The sequence below is a fragment of the Netta rufina genome (genome assembly GCF_964035555.1).
Source record: "Netta rufina genome assembly, chromosome: Z".
Classification (NCBI taxonomy): domain Eukaryota; kingdom Metazoa; phylum Chordata; class Aves; order Anseriformes; family Anatidae; genus Netta; species Netta rufina.
In genome coordinates, this window is record NC_140126.1 from 17,199,671 (window position 1) to 17,225,175 (window position 25,505).

A 25,505-nucleotide genomic window follows, 5' to 3' on the forward strand; every position below is an offset into this window, starting at 1 on the left:
CATTAAACATAAGAAATGTAAGGCTTCAGATTTTTCTCTGAAAATGTGTTCTATTGGACTGGCATCAATTTTTTGTCCAGCAATATTTAGTAAGAGTTATGGAAAAGAGTTAAAAGACTGGGTTGATTAACAGACTAGGTCTGCAATAGTGAAATCCATGGAACTTCAACAGGAGTTGGGTCACGCTATAATGCATCATAAGAATTAAAATTAAGAATGAGTCTTTACAGTTTTCTGAAATAAACCTTACATATTAAGAACACTAGGCTAGCGTACACATTATCAAAAAATCCAGTGTTTCATACTTATTCACTTCTGTACATAATATGAATTTCTCAAGCTACTCGTGAATAAAGGCCAACTAGTTTACATAAGAGATTCATCTTCAGAAAAAAATGCTGCTCGCTAACAACAATATCACACAAATACATTTAGACCTTGAAATAAACTACTGACAGTGTACCTTATCACCCATGTAAGTTAATCATCGAGTTTTTAAAAAAATACAAAACATTTTAAAAGTGTTTTACAAAAATACTGATATTGGTTCACATTTCTAACTCCTCAATACTTTCCTCTTCTTTTGACCTTTTTTTTTTTTAATACAGTCTCAACAGTATCCCCAATACTCTTTTTTTTTTTTTTTTTTTAAAAATGAGTTAATTACATGCTGCTTAGGCTCCTTTTGCATAAGATTGACTGATATGTTCTGACTCAGTTCGATGATGTATTACAAACCGTTCACATCCGAAAGCTTCTGGTTCTGTGAAATGGTTGAAAAGGCTTTTTTAAGGCCCACATCAAAATTGGTGGTTTCTGTTTAGATTTTTCAGGAAATAGTACTGCTTCAGTTTCAGGGGTAGGAAATCGTTCTTTATACACTTCAGGGTAAGATTTCTGAAACTAGAAAAACACATTAATTTAAAATGAAAAATTCACTAACACTTGGCTTATTAAACAATGTCACCTCCATTTACAGAGCAAAAAAATTCCTCTATCAGACTATACAGAAAATTAACTGATATTTTCCAATATGGCTTGATTCATTACAGTACCTCTATTAAAAACAATTAAACAGCAGTTTAATTGCCCAAATATCTATTATTTTAAACCTCTATATTTGCCTTCAATACTTCACACCTAAGTCCTCATAAAGAAGTTTTAAAAAGTCAGTAAAGACTGAGGAAGAATTATTTACTTGTTTGAGCTTCTTCTTCTTGTCTTTCACAGATATTTCTTTGTTCATTGCTATTTCTTCCAATAAAGCTGCCAGTGGTTCTTGAGAGCCAGTCGCCCTTTGGTATTCAAACTCATCTGTGCTGATTTGGTGACAAAAAGATGGAGCAGGAAAAGTTGCATCAGTGTCAGCCCCAGTATATTTTATCTGTAAAAAGAGGAAAAAGAGCTGTTCTCTGCAACAAATTTGCAAAAACCAGCCTAATCGAGTTGTCCATCATTTAGGGATTAATAAAGTCATTTTGGTCATTAAAGTCATTAAATGTTATTCACAGACATTAAATGGAAAAGGACAAGACACAACAAATTGTACTTATCTCCTGCACTATTTGACCGAGTGCTAGCAAGTCAAAAAAAAAAGTAACAAGATACAAAGGAAGTCCACGTAACTCTGAAAAAGTTACAAATGACTTACTATTTCAGTAAAAAAAAAAAATGGCTGAACTAAAAAGCAGATTTAAACAAAACAAAACATGGCACCAGGAAAAAGAAATAAAGTTATAAAAAAGTTGAGCAAGTATGGATGGCTCTACAAGATTGGGATTCCATTCCTGGAGAAGATGATGCAGACCAAGAAGACCAAGATAGCAACATATTTAAGTTTTTGTCTTTTAGTCATTGCATCATTCAGGATCAGCATAGTTTCATTTAAACATGTTGTTATGATTGAGTATCAGCATTCTGAATTAATTAGCTCTTCAAATGCTAGCAGAGACAGAACAAAGTGTTAGATCTGTCTTGTTGATCTGTAAGATCAACTGAAGACCAGAAAGCATAAGCACAGAAGCACAGAGACAAGATTTTTTTCTACTTGACACCTACTTGGACTCTTTGGACATGTACAACATGTTCCTCTATAGATGATTTCAAGGAAGAAGGAACATTTAAGATCTCCTGATAATTGTCCATGAGAAAAGATACTAGTTTAGCAGCAAGCAATTCATCCAAGTCCATTTCATCTTTAGAGCAAAGAATGCAACGGGAAAATGCCTGAACCATCTGGAAAAAAACATCATTATTGTATATTTTTCTGTTTATAGAGAAAAATAAGTTGTCTTAAAGAGATAGTTTTAAGAAAGATTAAAAGCACTATGCTTACCATACTTCTAATGCATCAGTTAAAAAAGTGCATTATGTATTGAGACGCTGCGTGGATTGAAAATGGCTCTTGCCCCATAAACATAATCTAACTCTTGATTTTTTGCATAAAATGGCTGAATTCCATTTTATTCTCAAGACTTCATCAAATAGGCATTCCACACTGCTTTTCCATTTAGATAGAGCAAATATATTTTCAAGATTTTAACACAGCAATTGAACAAAAGTTGCACACCATACGGAAAACCTGATGCCATTATTTTCAAATCCAAACTTCATATCCAGCTTAGTACATGTAATCTCATACCAAAGTGTTCAGTTACAAGTCTTCTGGCTATGCACCAGTCACTTGACCTTTTAAGCACTGCCAGCACACAAGTTGTTCTGTATTGTGTCATAGATTACACCACTAAATTAAAACTTAATACAAAGTACTTGTAAAGGATTGTAAAGGATTCACTTCTAAAAATAACATTTAGATTATAATGTAATTATTCTAATCAAGTACAATTTAAAGTTAATTAAATTATAACTTTATAGCAGTCAATAATTTAATTATTTTAATCAAATACCATTCATTATTAAACTCTTAATTGCTATGAAGCAAATCTGGATTTCTGAATGCTACTATAGGATTTTTATGGACTGGCTCTCCAGCCAAGTCTTCTGTTGTCCTACTCCATGCAGAAGACTTGAAAGTTAGCAAAAAGACTAGAAAAACTATTCATCAAATAAGCAAGCTGTCCTTTGTACATACTCTCTAGTAAGAATATTTTATCTGTTCTATTTCAAAAGCCTTGTCCAACTTTCTGCCTTCCACTATACTTACCAAGGTTCTGGTCCTCACTGATTCAGAAAGAGGTGGCAAATCTTGGTTAAAGCTAATTCTTGCCATCATCCTCACCAACAGCTGTAGTTTCCTCCGATTTTCTGGTGGCAGCAGCAGACAAGATATTTGGAGAGCTTCTATAGCCTTGCTGTGTTTTTGCAACAGACCTGGTTTATACAAGATCAGGAAATATGGCAACATTTCTCAATTACAATTTTCCTTAAAATTTAGTACAGCACTTTCAAATCCATCTCTAAATTCCTTCCCCACATACTCACAACTCCATTCCCCAAATAGTCTAGAAATATATTCCTAGAACTAGACTCACTTCACACTACTCACTTTAAGTATTTATAGGACGACATTCCGATACATTAGAAAATATTAATTATCATAACCCAAAGCTGCAGATACTAGCAAATATGAGCTACAATATTTTAGTTCATCCTTTGCTTATTTATGACACTGAGATGTATGCGCAGATGTAGCAACTGTATAAAAATAGTTGTCTGGTGCAACAACCTGCGAACCCAAACAAAACATGTTCTCATACTTCATTAACAATAATGATGATACTGGCATGTTCCTCAGACCTGTATAAGTTGAATTTGTGTTCTAATTCTACTTAAACTCTTGCGAAAAAAATAGTGTAAGCACACAAGATAAATTTGAAGATTGGATACAAATGGTAAAATCTGGAGGTAATCTGGTAAAATCTCTATGCACCTATAAATAGGTTTTAACTTCAAAATATCATCCTCTTTTGGGTTTCTAAGGCTCATTCCAAGGCTCAGTGAAGGAAGCATGTACTAGACATTTGCTTAAATAGAACTAGTATCAGATTAGAACAGCTGTCAGAAGAAAAACATCTGATTGACTGTGGTTTCACACTGATAGCTAGCTAGGCTCCACCACATGGCTCTCTCACTCCCCCTCCTCAAAGGAAGAGGAAGAGAAAATACAGTGGAAAGATAAAACTTAAAATAAGGACAGGAAGATTGGTTATGAATTACTGTCACAGGCAAAACATACTCAGCATAAGGGAGATTAATGCAATTTATTGCCTATTACTAACAGACTAGAGCAGTGAGAACTAAAAGCAAACTGAAAACATTTTCCTGCCCCTCCATCCATTCTCTTCTATGTCTTTCCCCTAAGTGGTCCAGAAGAATTGTGGCTGCAGTCAGTCCCTGATGCTTCGTCTCCTCCACTCCTTCATGGTCCCTCTCTGCCCCTGCTCCCCGTGGGGTCCCTCCCATGGATGCTGTCCTTCCCCAGCTGACCCTGCGGGGGCTGCCCACAGGCAGCAGCTCTTCAAGCTCTGCTCCCACATGGCTCCATCCCACGGGGTCCATCCATCCCCCAGGAGCAAACTGCTCCAGCACGGGTCCCCCACGGGTGGGTGGCAGCTCCCCCCAGATCCCCTGCTCCTGCGTGGGCTCCTCTCCACGGGCTGCAGCTCCGGCCCGGGGCCTGCTCCTGCGGGGGCTCTCCATGGGCCGCAGCCTCCTCCAGGCCACATCCACCTGCTCCACCGGGGGCTCCTCCACCCATGGGGGGGCTGCAGCGTGGAGATCTGCTCCATGTGGGACCCATGGGCTGCAAGGGGACAGCCTGCTCCACCAGGGGCCTCTCCCTGCACAGCCCGCAGGGGAACTGCTGCTGCTCTATGCCTGGAGCACCTCCTGCTGCAATGGCCTGGGGGCTGCAGGGCTGGTTCTCAACCCTCTCTCCCAGCTTCTGTTATGCAGCAGTTCTTTTTCCTCCTTTCTTCAGTCTGATCACCGAGAGGCCCAACCAGCATCTGCCCAGCAGCAGGTCCCTTTTGGAGCCAACTGGAGCTGACTCTGCTCTGACATAGGGTAGCTGCTGGGCTCTGCTCACAGAGGCCACCCTGGCAGCCCCTCTTGCACCAAAACCTTGCTATATAAGCCCAGACTGAAGACCAACACCAATTTTCTATTAAAAAAAAAAAAAAAAAAAAAAAAAAGGAACAAGACAACAGAAATGCACCTTTTCCATATAATTATGGAATAGTTAATACTGGATGGCACATGGCACCTGTGGAGATTCTCTAGACCTCTCCTCCCACTAAAAGCAGGGTCACCTCTTAAACCAGTCAGGTTTTGACTCACTTCATAACTTGAAGTTCCACAGACTCTCTGTGAAACTTTTGCCACTTTGACACTTTTTTCAGATTAAAAAAAGCTATGTTCACAAGTATAAATGGAATTTCCTAAACTTGCATTTGTGCCCATTGTCTAATTTTTCTATTGGATATCACTAATAAAAGCCTGGTCCCCTCTTCTTTACCCCGCCCTACATCAGGGTCATATACACATTAAGAGAAGGCTTCAGGGAGGGATCTTATTCAGTCCTTGCTCTCAGCCTTCCCAGTATAACAGATGCTTCAAGCCCATAATCAGTCGTCTTTATGGACCTTTGCTGGACTCACTCACCAGTGCTGACTACAGAGTAAAAATCGGCTTTTTCAGCCTGATGGCAGCTCTTAATGCAGCTAATACTTCTTTGCCACAAGGACACATTGCTAGCCATTGGCCACATTGATATCCACCTGGACTACCAAGTCCTTCTCTGAAAAGTTGCTTTGAACCCAGTTACCCACTGCATGTATCTGGCACATAGTTAATCCTCCTCAGAAGACCACCGGGCGTTTCCCTTTCTTGATCATGAGATTCCCATTTGCCAATTTCTTCAGCCTGCTGGGCCCCTCAGAGTGACAGTACAACCTCCTGCTACATTAATTGCTCTTCCACATCATATGCAAACTCGCTTAGGGCACATGCTGTCCCAAACAGGGACATGCTGTCTCAGGTCATTAATGAAGCGTTAATAACCACTACCAGCAGTGTTACCAATTCCCTGCCCTCCCACCGCAGTGTACTGCCTAGTGACTGATCCACAGGTAGACTTCATGCCAATGATCACAATCCTTTGAGCCCAGCAATTTAGCCAGTTTCAGATCTATTCTACTGTAAACTTATTAGCCTGTACCTTGTCAATTTACTTAATGATGTGATGGGATACACTGTTGTTCAATATGAACAACATTCACTGCTGTCCCCTCATGTACTGTGCCAATCATTTCCACACAGTGTAAGAAGAGGAAGTTGTTCATTATTTAAAAATGAAATATACAATAGAATAAATACAGCAAGCAAAACAGACAGTATTCCCAACAAAGAATGGTAAGTTAACTATAGTTAATTGCATTTTCAAAGCAAAACTTTTTCTAAATTCAAAGGAAGCTTTGGCATATACACTGGTGCCTACATTTAGAAGAGGAATCCAAGGAATAATAATCATAGAATCATAGAATATCCCGAGTTGGAAGGGACCCATAAGGATCATCAAGTCCAACTCCTGGCACCGCGCAGGTCTACCCAAAATTTTAGACCATGTGACTAAGTGCACAGTCCAATTGCTTTCTAAATTCAGACAGGCTTGGTGTAGTAACTACGTCCCTGGGGAGCCTGTTCCAGTGTGCAACCACCCTCTCGGTGAAGAACCTCTTCCTGGTGTCCAGCCTAAACTTCCCCATAATGATCATAATGAGATTTATACATATAGAATCATACATACAGAATCATTACAACCTATGCAAAGAGTAAGTTTAATCTCATTAAGTTAGTAAAATATCTGATGATCACTGACAATGACCACCAACACCTCGGTCATATTTCCTTAGCTAGTTTGAATGCTATTTCAGCATTTCAGCATTCCTCTTGCAGAATTGCTCTAGACAGTCACTTCACTCAAAATGAGCAGTGAGTGAAACACGGTCACACAAGACACCTGTGATTTCTGCAAAGAGTTCTCATGCTTTAACATAAAGATTTTAAAAATATACAAAAAAGTCACTTCATAGCTACATCAATGACTAAAAATTATGATCTGCTAACACTACTTTGGCTAGACCTTAAGTCTTCCATTAAGCAAAAAATTTACACACTGAAGGAAGAACAATAAACCTTGTAGAAAGGCTGCAATTCTATTATCAATTCTAATATCAAAAATCAACAACTTGAAGACTGAAATCCTTGCACGTAAATTTCTTAAGACTGAAAATTATTGCCGGTTTTGAAAAGTCATGCTACATTAAAGAGTACAGCCACAGATATGGATCTGTTTTTCCATGATTTGTAAATGCACAGGTTGCTAAGCAATTACTGCTTCAGAGGCAGCACTCAATACTAGCAAGTCACCACCGACACTTATACAGGAGAGTACTGTGCAGTGTGCATTATCTTCTACACCTACCTACAGCTTTGTAAGGGTCCATACCTTAGCCTCACTGCTGAGTGAGGACTGTGTTATGTAGTAGGCAGAACCCCAAACTCTCCTCTTTCTCTCAGCTCAGAAAGAATATCCCTCCTCCCTCAACCAAGAAACCCAGCTCTAGTCTCAGAAGAAAGAATGCAAGTCATTAGAGATAACCTTGTTAGCACAATAAATCACATATTTTCATCTTTTACTTCACAGAATGGTTTGGGTTTGAAGGGACCTTTAAAGATCCCAGTTCTGACCTACCATGGGAAGGGACACCTCCATCCACACTAGGTTGCTCAAGGCCCCATCCAGTCTGGCCTTGAACACCTCCAGGGATGGGGCATCCACAGCTTCTTGGGCAATCTGTATTTACCACCTACTAAGTAAAGAATCTCTTCCTTGTATCTAAGCCAACCCTCAGTTAGTTTAAAGCCATTCCCCTTTGTCACTCCACTATCACTCCACTCCCTGACAAAGAGTCCCTCCTCAGCTTTCCTGTAGGCCCTCTTCCAGGTACTGGATAGCTGCTATGATGTTTCCCTGGAGCCTTCTTTTCTCCAGGCTGAACCACCTCAACTCCCTCAGCCTGTCTTCACAGTAGAGGTGCTCCAGCCCTCTGATCATCTTCATGGCCCTCCTCCTGACCTCACTCCAACGAGTCCATGTCCTTGTTTTGCTGGGGCCTCAAAGCTGAACACAGTACTCTAGGTATGGTCTTTCAAGAGCAGAGGAAGGTGACAATCACCTGGGGACCCTGCTGGCCACAGTTCTTTTGATGCAGCCCAGAAAGCCATCTGTACCCTGGGCTGCAAGCAGACATTGCTAGCTCATTCATGTTCCATTTTTCTATCAACCAACACCCCCAAGCCCTTCTCAGGGCTGCTCTCAACCCATTTTCTATCCAGCCTGTATTTGTGCTTGGGGTTGCTAGGACCCAATGAAGGACCTTGCACTTGGCCTTGTTGAACCTCATGAGGTTCTCACAGGTCCACCTCTCACATCTGTCCAGGTCCCTATGAGTGACATCCACATCCCTTTCCTTCAGTGTGTTGACCACACCACACCACACCGCTTGGTGTCATTGGCTGAAGATGCCCTCAATCCCCCTGTCCACATCAGGAACAAAGATAATACCAGTTCCACCACAGACCCCCGAGGAACACCATTTGTCATTGGTCTCCACTTGAATATCAAACTGTTGAGCAGAACTCAAAGTGTGACCATCCAGCCAATTCTTTATCCAGAGTGTTCCATTCACCAAATGCACCTCTTTCCCACATGGAGACAAGGATGTTGTGTAAGACAGTGCCAAATTCTTTGCACAAGTCCAGGTAGATGACATCAGTTGCTCTTCCCCTACCCACCAATGCTGTAATCCTGTCACAGAAGGCCACCAAGTTTATTAGACATGATTTGCCATTGCTGACATGAATCCATGCTGGCAGTCCAGCAACCTCTGTTCTCAGTGTGCCTTAGCAGTTTCCAGGAGGATCTGCTCCATGACCTTGCCTGGCACAGAGGCGAGACTGACAGGCCTGTAGTTCCCCCAAATCTTCTTATTTTTCCCTTTTTAAAATGAGTTATGTTTTGCCTTTTTCAATCCCTGAGAACATCACCAGACTGCCATGACTTCTCAAGTATGATAGACAGTGGCTTAGCCACTACATCCACCAGTTCCATCAGATGCATCTCATTGGGTCCCATGCACTTGTGCACCTTTAAGTTCCTTAGCTGGTCTTGAACCTGAACTTCTCCTACAGTGGGCAGTTCTTCATTCCCCGAGTCCCTGCCTTTGGATTCTGTGACTTGGGTAGTGTGGCTAGATAACCTGTAAGTGAAGATTGAGGCAAAGAAGTCATTCAGTACCTCAGCATTCTCCATATCCCAGGTAACCATGTCCCAGGTAACCCAGTCTCCTGTTTCCTTCTTGAGGGTGCCCACATTCCCACTAGTCTTCCTTTCCTGACATACCTATAGATTTTCATGTTACCTTTGACAGCCCTGGCCATATTTAATATCACTGCTTCATCTTTCCTAACCTGATCTCTGGCTGCTTAGATAATACCGTTGTACTCCTCCCAGACTTTGTCCTTGCTTCCACCCTCTATAAGCTTTCTTTTTCTGTTTGAGTTTGGCCAGGAGCTCCTTCTTCATCCATACAGGCTTCCTATCATTTTTACCAGTCTTCCTCTGTGTTGGAATGTATTATTCCTGAGTTTGGAGGAGGTGATTCTTAAATATTAACCAGTTTTCTCATGCCCCTCTTCCTTCCAGTGCTTTATCCAATGGTACTCAAGCAAGTAGATCCCTGTAGAGGCCAAAGACTGCTCTCCTGATGTCCAGCGTTGTAGGCTTTCTCTGCATACTCCTCACTGCCCTAAGGACTCCACAATTTCATGGTCACAGCAGCCTAGGCTGCCTTCGATCACTGCATTCCCATAGGCTTCTCCCTGGTGGTGAGAACAAGGTCCAGCATAGCACCTCTCCTCTCTGGCTCCTCTATCACTTGGAGAAGGAAACTGTCATCAACATATTCCAGGGACATCCTGGATTGTTTAATCCCTGTTGCACCTCCAACAAATACGTTTTTAAAGTTCCCCATGAGGGCCTGGCCTTTTGCATGTGAGGCTGCTCTTGTCTATAGAGGGCCTCACCCACTTTTTCTTCCTTGTCAGGTGGCCTGTAGCAGACATGCACTATAACATCACCTGTCTCTGCTCTCCCTTTAATCCTGACCCATAAATTCTCTGCAGATCCTTATCCATCCCCAGGAAGAGCTCCATGAGCTCCAGCTGGTCACTGACAGGATAACACCCCCTCCTCATCTCCCCTGCCTGTCTTTCCTAAAGAGTCTGTATCCTTCCATTCCAACACTCCAGTCACAGAAGCCATAACACCATATCTCTGTGATGCCAATAAGATCACAGCCCAGCAATTACATGCACGCCTCCAGTTCATCTTATTTACTCCCCATACTATGTGCATTTTGTAGAATCATTGAATGGCTTGGTTTAGAAGGGACCTCAAAGATCACCAAGTTTCAACTCCCCTGCCATAGGCAGGGACACCACCCACTAGATCAGGTTGCCCAGGACCTCATCTAACCTGGCCTTGCACACCTCCAGGGATTGGGCATCCACAACCTTTCCAGGTAACCTGTTCCCGTGCCTCACCACCCTCTGAGGGAAGAATTTCCTCTTAACCTCTAACCTAAATCTCCCTTCTTTTAGTTGCAAAGAGGTCACTCTGGAACCTTTACTTCTGTAGGCTGAACAGCCCCAGCTCTCTCAGCCGTTATTTGTAGGAGAGGTTCTCCAGCCCTCTGATAGTCTTTGTGGCCCTCCCCTGGACCAACACTAACAGATCAACCTCCTTCTTGTGCTGGGGGCTCCAGAACATGCATTTGCATAGAGGCATTTAAGTTGGGCCCCTTATTTGCTTTCTTACTGCTAGTTCCAAGCAGTTTTGAGTGCAAAAAGGAGAGTTAGGCTCCATGACAGGAAGCCGAATTGTCTTCTTGGCCTCCCTCTATTGGCTAAATAAGGAGCCTAAACAAAACAAAGTAGGCTGGAAAGAATTTTTAAGGATATTACCAAGAATATCTATTGTCTAAGATGGAAGTCAAACTATATTCAATTTGAAGCAAGATTGTCAACTAGATACTAACAAAGTATTAAAATGTCAGTTATTGTTAACGTGGTTTGCAAGTCTCTGTACTTACTGAAAGAGTGGTATATAACCTTAGCAATTAGTCAATGCAATTATTCTGAATTTTTTGAACACCAAAGTTTATTAAATGCAATGTTATCCCCTGATTACTATAAAGCTCAGGAAAAATGGCATGCTACAAAGTGTGTTTCCTTTTTAACTCAGAATTTGTTCTTTCCTGAAACACAAACAAAATGTAATCAAATATGTTCGTATTTACTGTGTCTCATTGGGCTATAGGGTAGGTGAATCCATTATATCAAGCCTTAAAAAGTTGTAGTTAAAAATTACACTGTTCTTTTTTTAAAGACATAAACTCACTATAGTGCTAAGTTGAAGCATTGAAGGATGCTAATTTCCCTCAAATATCACATTTCTAGGGTTAAAAACCGTCCTTATAGCCCTATTTTTTAATCTAAATTTCATCATTTAATCAGAATTTATCTGTTAGGTGCGGCAGTGTTAAGCAATGACTAAAGGACTTTAAAAATTGGTTTAAGAGTCTTCTGCCTCTAGTCTTTATAATGTAATCAAAAATAGAAGAATAAAACAGTTTTGAGATATGAAATCACTTTAAATAGTGAACTGTTTTCTACGTAGAATGGACAGGTTCTGGAGAAATAAACTGTGATGCTGTTTTGATTATGGCAAATTAATCTCAGGTTGTTAATTCAAAAGAATATATTTTTTGTTAAATCCAAGACCACTTACCTAACACACAAACAAAAATATCAAAAAAATTAAATGTAAGAAGTGGTTCTTTCATCTGGCCAAAGTAGTCCACTATAGTTTTGAAGACATCTCTTTCAAATCCTGAATATGTAGGCTGCTTCAAATCTGAGCAGCTTGGCCCTAAAAAAAAAAAAAACAAAAAAAAACAAAAAAAAAAAAAAAAAAACAACAGTTAATTTGCAGCTACCAACCAGGTCAGTAGCTTCTATTCCAGACCATATAAATGCAAATCATAGCAAAAAAAACACAAATGCTTAAACAAGCTATTCAAAATAACTTTTTCCTTATATTTCCAACAGATCTAGTGAAAGTACACATAAAAGAAATACAAGTAGATATGAAATAATATTAATAGGATCTTTACACATTTCATGGAAATAAACTGCATTGTCAGGAGAAAATATGCTCAATATTCTTTTCCAACTTCGCTTTCAAGGCCAGGATCAGAGCAAATACTGACTGTGAATATAAATTATATATGATAAAGTGGTAAAGGAACAGTCAGTCAGTTCAGTTGATTTTTTGAATGGGCTTTTAATATTTTTCCATTTTACTTATAATTTTCCCATTTACTTACAATTTGCTAGGCATTTCATTGCTGACAATATCCAGTGAGGTAGGTCCTCTGCATAGGAGGAAAGACATGGAGAAATATAAAGGTTAAAAAATCCAAGACACTTGTTAAACAAACTCTAAACAATAGTGAAACTGAAAATTCATTGCATTACTCCTATACGTAGATTGATTGCAAAAGTATATTATTCCTGAATATATAAATATCTCCATCATATAGTTTGAACTGGATCTATACTATAGCACTTTCAGTACTCAGTATCAGTTACACTACTGCTTGTACAGCTCAATCAGCAAAACCAATCACATAGTAACTCCTTACTGTGCCTTGTAAAAAGTTAGACAAACGCCTTCAAACTACATCTTCACTACTGCATTACAATAAGTTGCTTATTTAGCACTGAAGATGGTGAATAGCACTTACACATTCAGTTCTGTCATTTCTGACAAGGGGAAGATAGAGGATAATATCTTGAAGTGCTTCAATTGTTTGGAAAATGGACATGTATATGCTCTAGAGTTGTTTATTTCCACAAACCAAGTCAGGTTCCTACCTGATACTTCACTTCTCTAGAGATCTCATGGAACAAGGTGGTAATATATTCAGTAACCTATCACAACAGAAGTGCTTTCATCTCTCCCTGATGAGCAAAGTAGTTTTAAACTTGGTGCTAGTTTCAAAACATGTTGAATGAAAGCTCAAAAATGAAAAGATCTAAGCTCCATGTGTATTTTGATGCTCTCTCAGTTTTTACTAAACATCGCCTTTATGTAGACACTCCAATTCAGGTTAGACTTCATACACTCCATACAAGGTCAGAGTTCTTCAGCCTAGCTTGACAAAGTTGGCTTCAGATGAAAAATATCCCTACCCTTGTAAGTGAAAACTTGCTGCTCTTTCATTCTTTCAATGCTGATGTGGTGGTTTCACACAGGTAAGTAATTAGAGTCATGTGGTGAGCTTCTCACTTCCCCCCCCTCAAAAGGAGAGGAGGAAAAAATACAATGGAAAAGGGATCAAGGGTTGAAATAAGGACAAGAAGATTGCTCATGAATTACCATCACAAGCAAAACAGCCTCAGATTAAGGGAGATTAATGTAATTTATTGCCTATTGCTAATAACAGACTAGAGCAGTGAAAAGTCAAAAACACTTTTTCTCCCCATCCACCATTTTGTACCTCCTTCCCCCCACACACACAGCGGGACAGGGGAACAGGGGCAACAGTCAGACCATCGTGCTTTGTCTCTGCCGCTCCTTGCCCCTGACTCTCCTTCTGCTTTACCAGGGGGTCCCTCAAAAGGCATGCTGTCCTACCAAAACTGATCCTATGTGGGCTTCCCACAAGCAGCAGCTCTTAAAGAACCATTTCAGTATGGGTTGCGCCACAGAGTCCATCTTTCAGTAATGGACTGCTACAGCATGGGTCCCCCATAGGCTGCCACTTCCACTAGACCTCATGCTCCACCAAGGGCACCTCCATGGGCTGCAGTGTGGAAATATCTTCCACTGTGGTACACCACAGTGGGCAGGAGGACAGCCTGCTCCACCATGGGCCTCTCCACTACAGGCTACCAGAAAAATTCTGCTACAGCACCTGGAACACATACACCTCCTCCTTGGTGTCTGTGGGGTTGTTTCTCTGGTTCTCACTCCACTCTCCAAGTGGTGGTAGCACAGCAGGTGTTTTTTTCTCTCCCTTTCCTAAATCTGTTCTCCCAAAGGCCCAACCAGTGTCACTGACTGGATCAGCTCTGGCCAGCAACAGGAACCTTTTGGAGCCAACTCTTGGCTAACATGGGGCAGCTGCTGGGCTTTGCTCTCACTGGCCACCCTGGAAGCTCCTCTGCTACCAATGCATTGCCACATAAATCTAATACAACTACTAAAGCAGGGATATGTTCAAGAGTAAATATGGAAGAATAAACACTGATCTTTGTTATTTGGACAATAGCATAGTCAGTAAAAACTCTAGTATGTTTGTATAACCACTTCTAAAGATGCTACATGTTAGTATAGATTAGAATTCATGTTCTTTCCTTAAACCAATAAACTACAATATAAAAAAGTGAAAATTTCTAAAATACTCACTTGACTTGTCTTCTAAAATGACAATGCCTTGCTTATTGACATTGTATGCATTTTGGACAATATGCTTTGAATTCACAAGCTTTGTGTCCAACACTTCATCCAGAGAATTCAAACCCAAGACCTTTTGTAGTCTGCAAAAATACATAAACACATCGTATGTACATCTGATCTGAAAGAGGTAAACATAGTATTACAATATGTAGTTTTGAAAGGGTATTCTTTCCATTGTCTTAATCACGAACATGTAGAGGATACAGAATTTAGACATCTATTCTTCAATCACTTAAATTCCTATACTACTGCACCAGATCAGGTTTGTTACAGAGATAGTGTGCCAAGCCTAGATAAAAAGAACACATTAGTAAAGACTCAACTGTGGTGTAAAAATAACTAATGTATGTTTTTGCAGGAGGAAAAATAATATTCTAAAGTAAAGCTCTAAATTTTGCATAAGATAATTCATTCTGAAAAGTGTAACAAATATCTCAAAGCTTTCTCTACTCAGATATTATGTTTCTTATATTAAGTATTATACTTGTCATTAAATGGTGTCACGATATCATACCTATACAAGAGTGTTTCAGTTTCATGAAAAGAAAAAGATTAGCAAAAATGTGTTTAAACAAAACAAGCCCACACAATAAAAGGACTTATATACTACAACAGGAAATAAAAATTCAGAAGGTATTAAACAGTTTCCTCGTGGAAGTTATCTGCTGAATTTGATAGACAAATAACAGGTGGTATAGTTAGTCTAGCCACTATGACTTTAATGGCATTAATGAAACATCAGTGGATGAAACTATAAGTACTGCTAGAGAAGGCAAACAATATACTATACTATAGAGTCGCATCCTGTACATTGCATGCTATACAGTCTTACTCAAATTAGCAAATGACTAACAAGTATGCTCACCGTGACAAAGTCATGGACTTCCATATCTCTTCTATATTTGCTTGTGTTAACTCCCTACGGAGAACAAGTTTGCATGCTGGTACTTCCCCTATAGCTATGCTGTGACGCTTGTACCACATTTCAGAGTTCTAAAATCAGAAGAAAAAAACACTTCTCATTAGCTGATGATTTTTCAAATATTAAACAGTATAATATTTGTGGTAGAGCATGTTTCCTACTGCAAGTGATCTAGTTATTCTTAAGTTTTGGAAAAATCTCCAGAATGCAAGTATTTAGGTTTCACTGATGTTCAACATATTTTCTCTTTTATATAACATCTCCAAAGCGGAAAAATCACATCACTGACCATTAAAACTCAGGAGTCAATGGTGCCTAGTCCTCTCTTCAGAACCTGGCCCTGATTAAAACCAGTTCAAGTCACTTGTTTTTAACCACCATTCCACCATTATAACAGGTATGTAAAAACAAGAATGAAAGCCTGTGCAACTCTTTACTCAGCATTCAGATCCCAGCCTGAAGCTTGAAGATTGACATCGATGTCTCATTATGTACACACACAATACAAATTGTGTCAGCAACATACCTTAAAGCAGAGCTCTGGATCATTCCTGGTTACTGTGCTTTGACTTGCATCACAACCATCCTAGATCACATTAACAGTATTCCTTGTGATTACAACTAAGCCACAAAATGCACTCCAGGAACACACCTAATTACTCCAACCACTAGTCATGTCATGAAGTGACAGACAAGAGCTAGTTTGAAATAACACCCTCTGAAATTGGTATCTGGCTTTCCATATCAGAATTTCACTACCAAGGTCCATGTCTATCAATTCACACACAGACAATAGGTGCTCCGATTGATGCTGCAGCAATTTATGGTTTGCTTAAACCACTTCCAATTACCTGTCCACTTCACCCTTCTACTGGAAGCTACACCTTTTTTATAAGACAGCCAGCAGAAGCAACCTTATTCCTCTGCCACAGTTTCTTCAAGTTATAGTCCTGTATATTAACCAAATCTGCCAATGAATATGCTCTTTTTGAGCTATGCCAGATTTCATGCTGTCACATCCGAGACAGATGTAGATAGGCAGACCTTTGCTAACTCTTATCAGGGGAATAATCCTTTTCAGGGAACAGATGTTTAGTTTATTCAGGACCTCTAGATGTCCAGGAGAATAGTGGGAACTAATTTTCCAAACAGATCTCCAAGAAATCCAAAGCTAAAGCCCTGCACTGAATAGCATTAATAAAAAGGCCAAAGTTATCAAAGAAGTCCCAGCAGTTTACAAAAAGGATGTGAACACTCAGTGTAAACTGGAAGTTTGGAGCAAAGGTAATGCAGGAGGCCTATACTTTTAGGATGTCAAATTAGTAAGAAGTGATACAGTTTTATTTTACTTATAAAAGCAATTTTTTTTCAATAACTTTGCAAAAGCTGCAAAATTTGGTTTGGATCAAACCAAATGAACACAGAGTACAATGATTCTCCAAGCTCAAAAAAGACTGACAACAAAGCTGTATTCCTTTTTAAAAAAAAGAAATTGAAGTTGTTGAATTACCAACAACTTCACAGTAGCTGGAAAGGGAGTAATACTGTATATATTCTGCTACATGAAGAATTTGAATAGGAGTTACATTGTAGGTGACGTTAAAGGAGCTATTTTGTTAACAGATGCTTAGATGTGTTACTGGAATTAGAGCAAACTGAGAGGTAAACATAGTGGTAAATGCAACAGTGCTGAATTTAGGATGCCAAGGATATTACAGTCTGTAGCAGAAAGAAAACTTAAAACCAACATCCTCAGCAAAAAATTAAGAACAACTTCATTTCACATACATTTAAAATAAAAGTATTTTACTTTTAAATCTATAACCAAATATTCTGTGCCACAATGAAGAAATCATTGGTTGAAATTGCTTTCCAAACATGCATATGTCTGGGGAAATGAAAACTGAATATCTTACCATTGTGACAGATTTCACCGGGATGTGTTCTTGGGAAACGCCAACCTTCGTTTCATTCCAGTCTGGAAATTTAATGACTTCCTTTCCAAATGAAGGTTTCTTTGGGTATGGCTTCAGAGGTGAGGAAGGAGGAAATCTGTAATTGGAGAACACTTTTAAAGCTTCTGAACTCCACACTATTCAGTATTTATCAGTGTAAAACCATGTACTAGACCTTCACATGTGTAAACACAGCAAAAGCCTTAGAGATGCACAATGCAACTTACTTGCCTGAAGACAGGTGTTGAATAAAAGTTCAGACATCTTAAGATATCTCATTTAGCCTCCCTGTGTTGCTCCAGAGTAGTTCAAGTCCTTTGTACAGCCCATGACATATCTGAAAGACTTGGGTGGACATTTGATCTCCCAGCATGTCTTAAATAGCACCGGCTGCTTATACTTCAACAACTGACCCTGGTCTTACCTAAAAGGTGTTGATTCTGCTGAAAAAGCGGTAGATAGATTTCACTCATGTCATGTGCACTGCTAGCACGCATATCCTAAAGCACATAAACGAGGCCCAGGCAGAATGGCACTTTCCGCAACCTGGTCTAGTGGGAGGTGTCCCCGCCCATGGCAGAGGGGTTGAAATTAAATGGTCTTTAAAGTCCCTTCCAACCCAAACCATTCTGTGATGACTAAGTCATCTGATTAACACTTGGATTTAATTAGAATGCATGCAAGTGTCTACACAAAGTTTTGTTCACATTACCATGTTCTTCTGTGTCTACATGCTTTCTATGCGAAGACCATATGCAGCAGTTCTGGATTATTTTTCCAGCTGTTTGTGCAGGAAGATCATTTGCCATTAAAGGCAATTCAAGAAATAACTTGAAATTGGCAGGAAAAAAACCTATAAGCTAGCTCTTGCAGATATTGGAAAACAAACAACTCCAAATCACATTAAACTCAGCCACATCTTCAACTTGACCAGAATTAAATTACCTCCAAAACTAGGCCAGAGCACATACAAAGGAATAAATGGCAACACATCAGAAAGAAAAATCTGTTTCATAACATTCTTTATAAGCAGATCTCATTTACCTGCACTTCTATGTTTCAGAACCTGAGTTTCCTCACGCTTCAAGAAATTGCTTCTGCCTCCCTCATTCCCTTGATCAGAATGTAAAGGATGCTTATGGCAACAAGAGCCTGTACACCACTGCATAGCATAAATTCATATCTTAACAGAAAGCTTCCCATGCTCAAGAAATGCTCAAATTCTCTCTAAAATTTAACCCCAGCTCTCAAGGCAGTTCCAACATTCTATTAGTTTTCAAATTAGATTTCTCTTGTAATTTTATTAGTCCGGTAGCAATATACTGCATGGGTTAAACTCCTTATGGTTTTGACTATGCAACACTGAGCCCATTTGCCATGTTCAACAAAGCTCTTCAAGAAAATCTCTGTGTCACAGGGAGGTATCACTTATGACAAACCCAGAGGCAGGTTAGGAAGCATCTTTCCTGGAATTTACTTTGTCTTTTAAAAGTACATTGCAGAAGATGTTCAGCTGTGTTAATTTTTATTTTTTTTTTTTTTAACAATTATTTGTTAGAGTTTAAGGCTATAACATCTGTTGTCTTTTTCCTTTGCTTTACAGTATTCTCAGTAGTTTCCTCTTTTCCTTCAAGTTCATTGTAACTTCTAGCTTTGTCACTTGCTACCCCACTTCCTCAAAGTATCATCAGTAAAGGAATGAGTTCTTACAACCAGAAAAGTATGTGCATTCCTCCTTTTCAGGTATGACAGCAAGGTGCAGATAGAGCAAAGCTTTTGGACGCCCAGCGAAAAGCCTCTGGTTTTATGTTTAATAAAATAACATTAGCTAAGAGTTAATACCTGGGGAGCATGCCAAGATTGACATGTTTTTCAACCAACAATACTAGTCTTATAAGCCTAGAGAAGGAAGAAATAAAGCTACTTGTTTTTGTCTAGAGTAAAGGCAATGTCAACTAACCTTGAATTGATGGCGTAACAGATGCCACAGATGAATTCCCAGAGGTTTACTAGTAGTGCGCATGTACTGACCCTTTTGATTTTATTAAAATTGCTCTGATTCCAAGAAATGTAAAGCCTGAAAGCTTCCAAAACTGTAACATATCATTGTTATAGACTACACTGAGCCAGTAGGTCAGACTCACAGACAGCCTTCACTTATTTTAGAAGCCATAATAGTTTTTTCACTTGCATTTAATAGTTTTCTAACATTCTCAGGCAAACATTTGGCAACATCTGCTTTATATTTTTTTTATGGAGCGAATAAGAGAGGACAACCACAGTTGCACAAGAAATTAAGGAAAGATTCAACTACCTTGTTTCCAATGACATCTCTGCAGAGTACAATTGCAGTTACAGTCAATTACCATAGAAATATATAGAAAAGACGTTGAGCACATCAAGCTTTAAAGAGTAAGGATTACACCAACAGAACTGAAAGCTCCTTGCATTGCTACTGAGAACATGGTGAGACATGCATTTAAAAAATTAACATTGGGGATATCCACCAGAGGGAGCTGCCAGGACATTCAATAGGTGAGTAAAAGCATTCTGGAAGAATGATGTTTAGTTCCAAAAACAGGAAAAAAGCATGTTTTAATACTTAAACACCGAAAGATCAAGAATATGATTAGCTTACATATTTTATTTATGCATCACGAGTGGTGGAAAAAAAAGATGGCTTCTATTCAAAATGCATGAAAGGTATACAAATTTATTTTAAAAATATCTTACTATTCAGTTAGTCACTTAGTTGCCTTTTGAAAGGGAAGTGGAGAAAAAAGTTAAGGTAGTTATCACCACAGAGCTCTCTTGTCTAATAGCAGAATGTTAGGCAGAACATAGAATGAAAGGCGTAGAGATAATTCACCCAACTCCTACAGTGACCTCATAGAAGTCATGGCTGAAAATACAAAGAAGAAATAAACAAAATTTGAATAAGTCATGATTATATCACAAAAAACATAACCCCCCAAAACACCACCATCCATTACACAGAATGTACATATATAGCAAAATACAGTTGTATATATAAATATAATTAAATTCAGAAAAAAAATGAATTTTATCTTTTGACAAAAGGGAGTGAAAGTCTGTGAAGAAAGAAAACAATATTCAACATGTATGGCACCTCTGTGCAGATAAAGATGCCCTAAAAAGAACAGAGAGCAGGACTGGGCTAGGAAGTACACGGAACCAGTAACACATCTATCAGAATGAGCTCTATCAATGACTAATCATTTTAATAATGTTTCAGAACACACACTGCTTTTCTGTCCTTCAAAGACTAGGGGATAGGAGAAAGAAAAGGAAGTGATGGTCAGTGAAAACCCTGAGTCTGTGTTTGCAGGACACCTTAATACTCAAAATGTCAGACTGCCACCTTTTCAATTTTGAATGAAGAGCTAGTAATGTACAACACAAGTACGAGAATGTTCTGTTTGTGTCATATTTATCAGTTTACAGAATCAGACACAGAACACTGGTAGAAAGAATAAAACACTTCACATCAGAACATAAGCTATCAGTGGATGAAACGTATGCTGTGGTAAAAAGATCAAAGGAAGCCACCAGGTCTACAAAAGCTATATTTGCATCCCCCACGTGGTACAACCCATAGGTTCACAGTCTCTAAACTTTCTCCTCACAACTTACTTGTCCCTGATTTAGTCAGGGCAGCAGAAACAGAAGTAGAAACAGAACCCTCAAAAGTTTCAAAAAAAAAAAAAAAAATGGAAGGTACATTGTACTGCATTAGAAGTTTTTTTCCCTGCACAGCTTTCATAAAGCCTGTAATACACAATAAATGTTTGTTCATTGTCTTTTGTATTATAAAAACAAGGAGTTCTGTTTGAGGAACGGGAGTTGTGAAAACTCCTTTGCTAGACACTATGAAAATTCTTTTGCTTAATGTAACAAAATAGAGAACCCCCTCCCCTTCTCTCCTTCTGCATCTCAGTTGCCTCTTTTGTTCAAAGACACAGCTGCAAAGTTCATGTAACCATCTCCTGATAAGTTGCTAAACTAGTGTATCAACATCCTGCATTCCTGTCTCACGCTGGGCCAACATGACCAAATAAAAAAAAGAAGTTGAACCACAACGCGGAGGAAGACTACGGCCTTCATCTTCACGACCACCAGAGGGACAGAGACGACCCCCTAGCAACAGTGCGCGCAGTCGCAGAATATACCAGGATGTGCTGCGTAATCCCAGAATTACCAAGATATAAAAAGGGACCCTGGCAGGGGTGAGGTGCGCGCCGTTGGTGGAGCCGAGACTCCCCGGCCGCCCAGCGCTGTTTTGCTTGCTGTTGCTTACTCAATAAATTCCTTTCTATTATTAATGCAATGCTCTCTGAAAATTAATTAAGGGGGCAACTTATAACAAAGCCCAATCTTGGAAGGAGACATGCGAGAATACTAGCATAAACAGAATAAATAAGTAGTTCTTTTATTTCTTCATCTGCAAGCAGACTTATATCTGAATGTTTTAAGTTTTATTTGTACACTGCTTTACCTGAGCTTCTTCCAATTTGAGGACAGTTTGAATGTTGGCGGCTAATCAACAGTCCTCACCTGGAGGATAAAATCCGTAAGGAATATGGATCCTACAGAGAATGGACTGGAGGACATTGAAAGGATTAGAGTGCATCTTCACAGATTCTGTCATTACTTGGGAGCAAGTATTAGAAGTAACAGAAGACTGACAAGTCCAGTAAAGCAAAGCTTGTGAAAGCTCTCTAAGAAAATAAAACCTAAAGCTAGAATTCGTAAGATCTAAGATAAGCTTGGAATCAGTCTATTGCCCAGTACCAACACGAAACATCAGAGGACATCAATTATTATTCATTTGTCCTACTGTTTCCACATCAAATGTTGCTTTAAATGAAAGCATTCCATTCTTCTTCTAAAGGATTGTTTGTGCAACCAGTAAGAATTGTTTGTACAAACAACCAAAGGATTGTTTGTACAAGCAATAAAGGTTGTTTGTACAAGCAGCAACCTGTGCCCTCCCCTTACTCTCCTCCTGTGTTTCTTCAAAACCCCTCTTCTTCCTCAGCACTACTGCTCAAATACACACCTGAAGTTATCCATACAACCAAGTTTGCAGTCTTTCTATTTCATTTCATGAACATAACCCCTAGAACCACCAAACCAGTATGATGAGAAATGTGATATCAATCTCTGTCCTCTGTCTCTCTGAGGATTTTCATGCTACTATCCTCTGCTCATCTTCCCAGCAGAAGGTGATCTGTAGCTTAAGAGACAGCTGCTTTTCCATTTCTGTTTAAACCAGCAAGAAGCCCACATCACACCCTCACATTTAACCTTAGATCTTAACTTCAAGCTGGAGTCAGAATCCCTACAGCTTGTTTTCTATGCCTGTCTTCCAACCTCAACTAGTCAATGATTACCTGAACTATCCCCTCCTACGGGAGCCATAAACAGATGGCAAGAGGAGAGTTTAAGAAGAGGACAACACACAATACTTAACAGAGTCCCTACCCAGCCTGCAGTCATTCTCAGCTCATAAACTCCACGAGCAGCATGTCATTTGTAAATGGAAAATATTTTGACAAGTTCATCCAAGAAAGTCTCTTCCAAAGTATCTACATGTCACCGGGTCCTTAGAAGTTGTGTGTCAAATTTCAGAATTTAACATTTCCCTTTACTATTGATTACATTGAATTCCCCTTTATGGAGCTAAATGAACGATGTCACAGCACAGGTGCACAGCAAAGCAAAAAAGCTTAGGCATCATTTTGCAAACAGATTAGTTAAAATCGCAAATCAAAACAAAAATCTGTCTTTACATGAAATGAAAGATTTGCTTTTCCATGTATTAGGTTAAAAGAAGTAGGTATAAAAAATCATTACAAACTATTAATACAAAAAAAAATCTGTAAGAAGAGGACTAACAAGTAGAAGTGTACCATTATTGTTTACCTATTTTCCTTACAGATCTGCATGAAGAGAGCTCCTACTACCTCAAAAGAAGACTCATCACAATATAGACACACCCATGCTCAGGCTAATGCTAATTTTAACACTACTGAACAGAACAACAACAGAAAGTACAAATTTGGAACCTGCATCTTCTTAACACCCAAGCCTTAACTGAAGTAGTAGGGGGTCAGAGAACAGCCTCCAACGCTGAGCTTTCATCACAAATAAAATTGTTTTCCTCTGTTGACAAACCACAAGTAAGAAGGTTAAACAATCTCCTTTAAACATGAGCAAATACAAATTTCTCAGTTTCAAAAAATATCTTATCTAAAGGATACATTGATGACCTAAGGTATACAAAAAAAAAAAAAAAAAACAATTGTTATGAATAACTTTTAACTTCACATGTCTCTCTCTTCTCTCAGAAGGAATAGAAACTTAGTACAAAGTAGCTATGGGTGGGGTTGGATGCTCAGTCCCATCCTGACTTTCATCAGCACCTTTTTCACACAGAGTTTCAGTCACCAACAAACCTGATGTTTATCAACAGCAAACAGAAGTCACTACCTTCTAAAAGCTGCAAAAGCTTTTGCTAGTATTCATCATATGAGATCAAGTTAAAAGTTCCCTAAAAAATATTTTTTAAATAGAAATCAAACAAACATTAAATCTGACCCTTGTCATCACTAGGGAGACAAATGCCTTTAAGAGGAAAGAAAGGAAATAAAACACTGATACCGTTGCAACAGCATTTCTCAAAAATATTTGCAAGACTAATAACGTAAGTTATTAATGTATTCATAAAACCTAAGGTTTGCAGAGTCATCATCTATAGGCTTACCTGTACAAATGGCCATCATCTTGGAAATCCTCTTTGCCCCATCTTCCTTTAATGTCTTCAATAACGTGGTTTTTCAGGAACTTTTTAAGCAGCTTAACCGTCTGACCGCGAGTCACTTCGGGGCCGAAGTTCTGGTTGGAGCCGAGCAGCTCGTGCAAGCAGTCCACGGCCTCCGAGGCTTTGAAGCAACGCTCGTAGCTTTTGAAGCGGCAGCGGTGCTTCCGTAGGGGCATCGCGGCGCGGAAGAGCTCGATGATCTCGTTCCACTGCCAGAGGGGAACAAAGCAGCCCGTTAAGGGGAATGTCGCTTGGGCTGGTGGAAGGAGCTGAGAACTCAGGCGGGCGTGAATGCGGCAGCGCCTGCTTTTGGATCAGCTGTGCTGGCAAGCGCTCCGAAACGCGAAGCTACGCTTTAAATAGCTGAGATGTAGGAACATAAGAGGGGGAACAGGGGAATCCACAGCCCCGTGCTGCCCACAGCCGCACCTTTAATCCCCCCCCTCCCCCATTTTCCCATTTTAGGGCTTTAAATCTCCTCCCGGCCGCTCCCGGGAGACCCCCACACACCCCTGGGCGGGGACGGAGACCCCCCAGAGCCCGCAGCGGATCCCGGCGGGCGCCCACTCACCAGCCGCGTAGCGCGGTAGGGCCCGGGGCCCACCAGCCGCGCCGACATGCTGGGTGTGAGGGGTGGGGGGGGTGCAGGGGCCGGGCAGCGCCGTCCCCTGGGGAACCACCGGCCGCACGCGCCGCGCCCGCCGGTCGTTTGAATCCCGGCCTGCTGGCAGCCGCCTTTTCTCATTGGGCGGCCGCCGCGCCACGTGACCCACTCACCGCCGCCTCGGATTGGTGGAGGCGGATACGGCCTTGCCCCGCCTGGGGAGGGGGCGGGGCTGGGCGTAACGGCTCTCTCCTCTCCCCCCCCCCCCCGCCCTCACCACACACACACAGAGGCGGGAGGAGGAAATGGCGGTTGCGGGGCAGGGCGGCTCCTGGCAGCGCCCGTCAGCGGGGCGGCTCGGCTTCCCTCACAGCGGGCATTAGCCGCTGGTTTTCCTTTCTGTGGCTGAGCAGCAAAAGGTTGAGGACAGGGAACCAGGCGTTGGCTTGGCAACCGCGCAAACCGTAGCAAGGGAGGGTGGGTTCGCGCTGTGTGATTAGCGCCTTGGTGATAACGTACCGCAGCGCTTTCACTAAGTCACAAAAAAAAAGTGGTAATTTCAGCACTCAGTT

At 40.3% G+C, this 25,505-nt stretch overlaps 1 protein-coding gene across 2 annotated transcripts; it reads right to left on the reverse strand.

Annotated features, from left to right (window-relative positions):
* Positions 1–741: 741 nt before the first annotated feature.
* Positions 742–24,948, reverse strand: DEPDC1B (DEP domain containing 1B; the record flags this gene model as incomplete). Of its 2 annotated transcripts, XM_084304650.1 has the most annotated exons (11): positions 742–903; positions 1,199–1,384; positions 2,059–2,235; positions 3,164–3,330; positions 11,873–12,013; positions 12,471–12,518; positions 14,558–14,688; positions 15,474–15,601; positions 17,447–17,582; positions 24,273–24,538; positions 24,901–24,948. In XM_084304650.1, the coding sequence occupies 11 exons, from the start codon at positions 24,946–24,948 to the stop codon at positions 742–744; spliced, it is 1,590 nt and encodes a 529-aa protein (XP_084160776.1). The 2 variants fall into 2 exon arrangements, with proteins under 2 accessions (XP_084160776.1, XP_084160777.1); XM_084304651.1 differs by lacking the exon at positions 1,199–1,384.
* Positions 24,949–25,505: the final 557 nt, after the last annotated feature.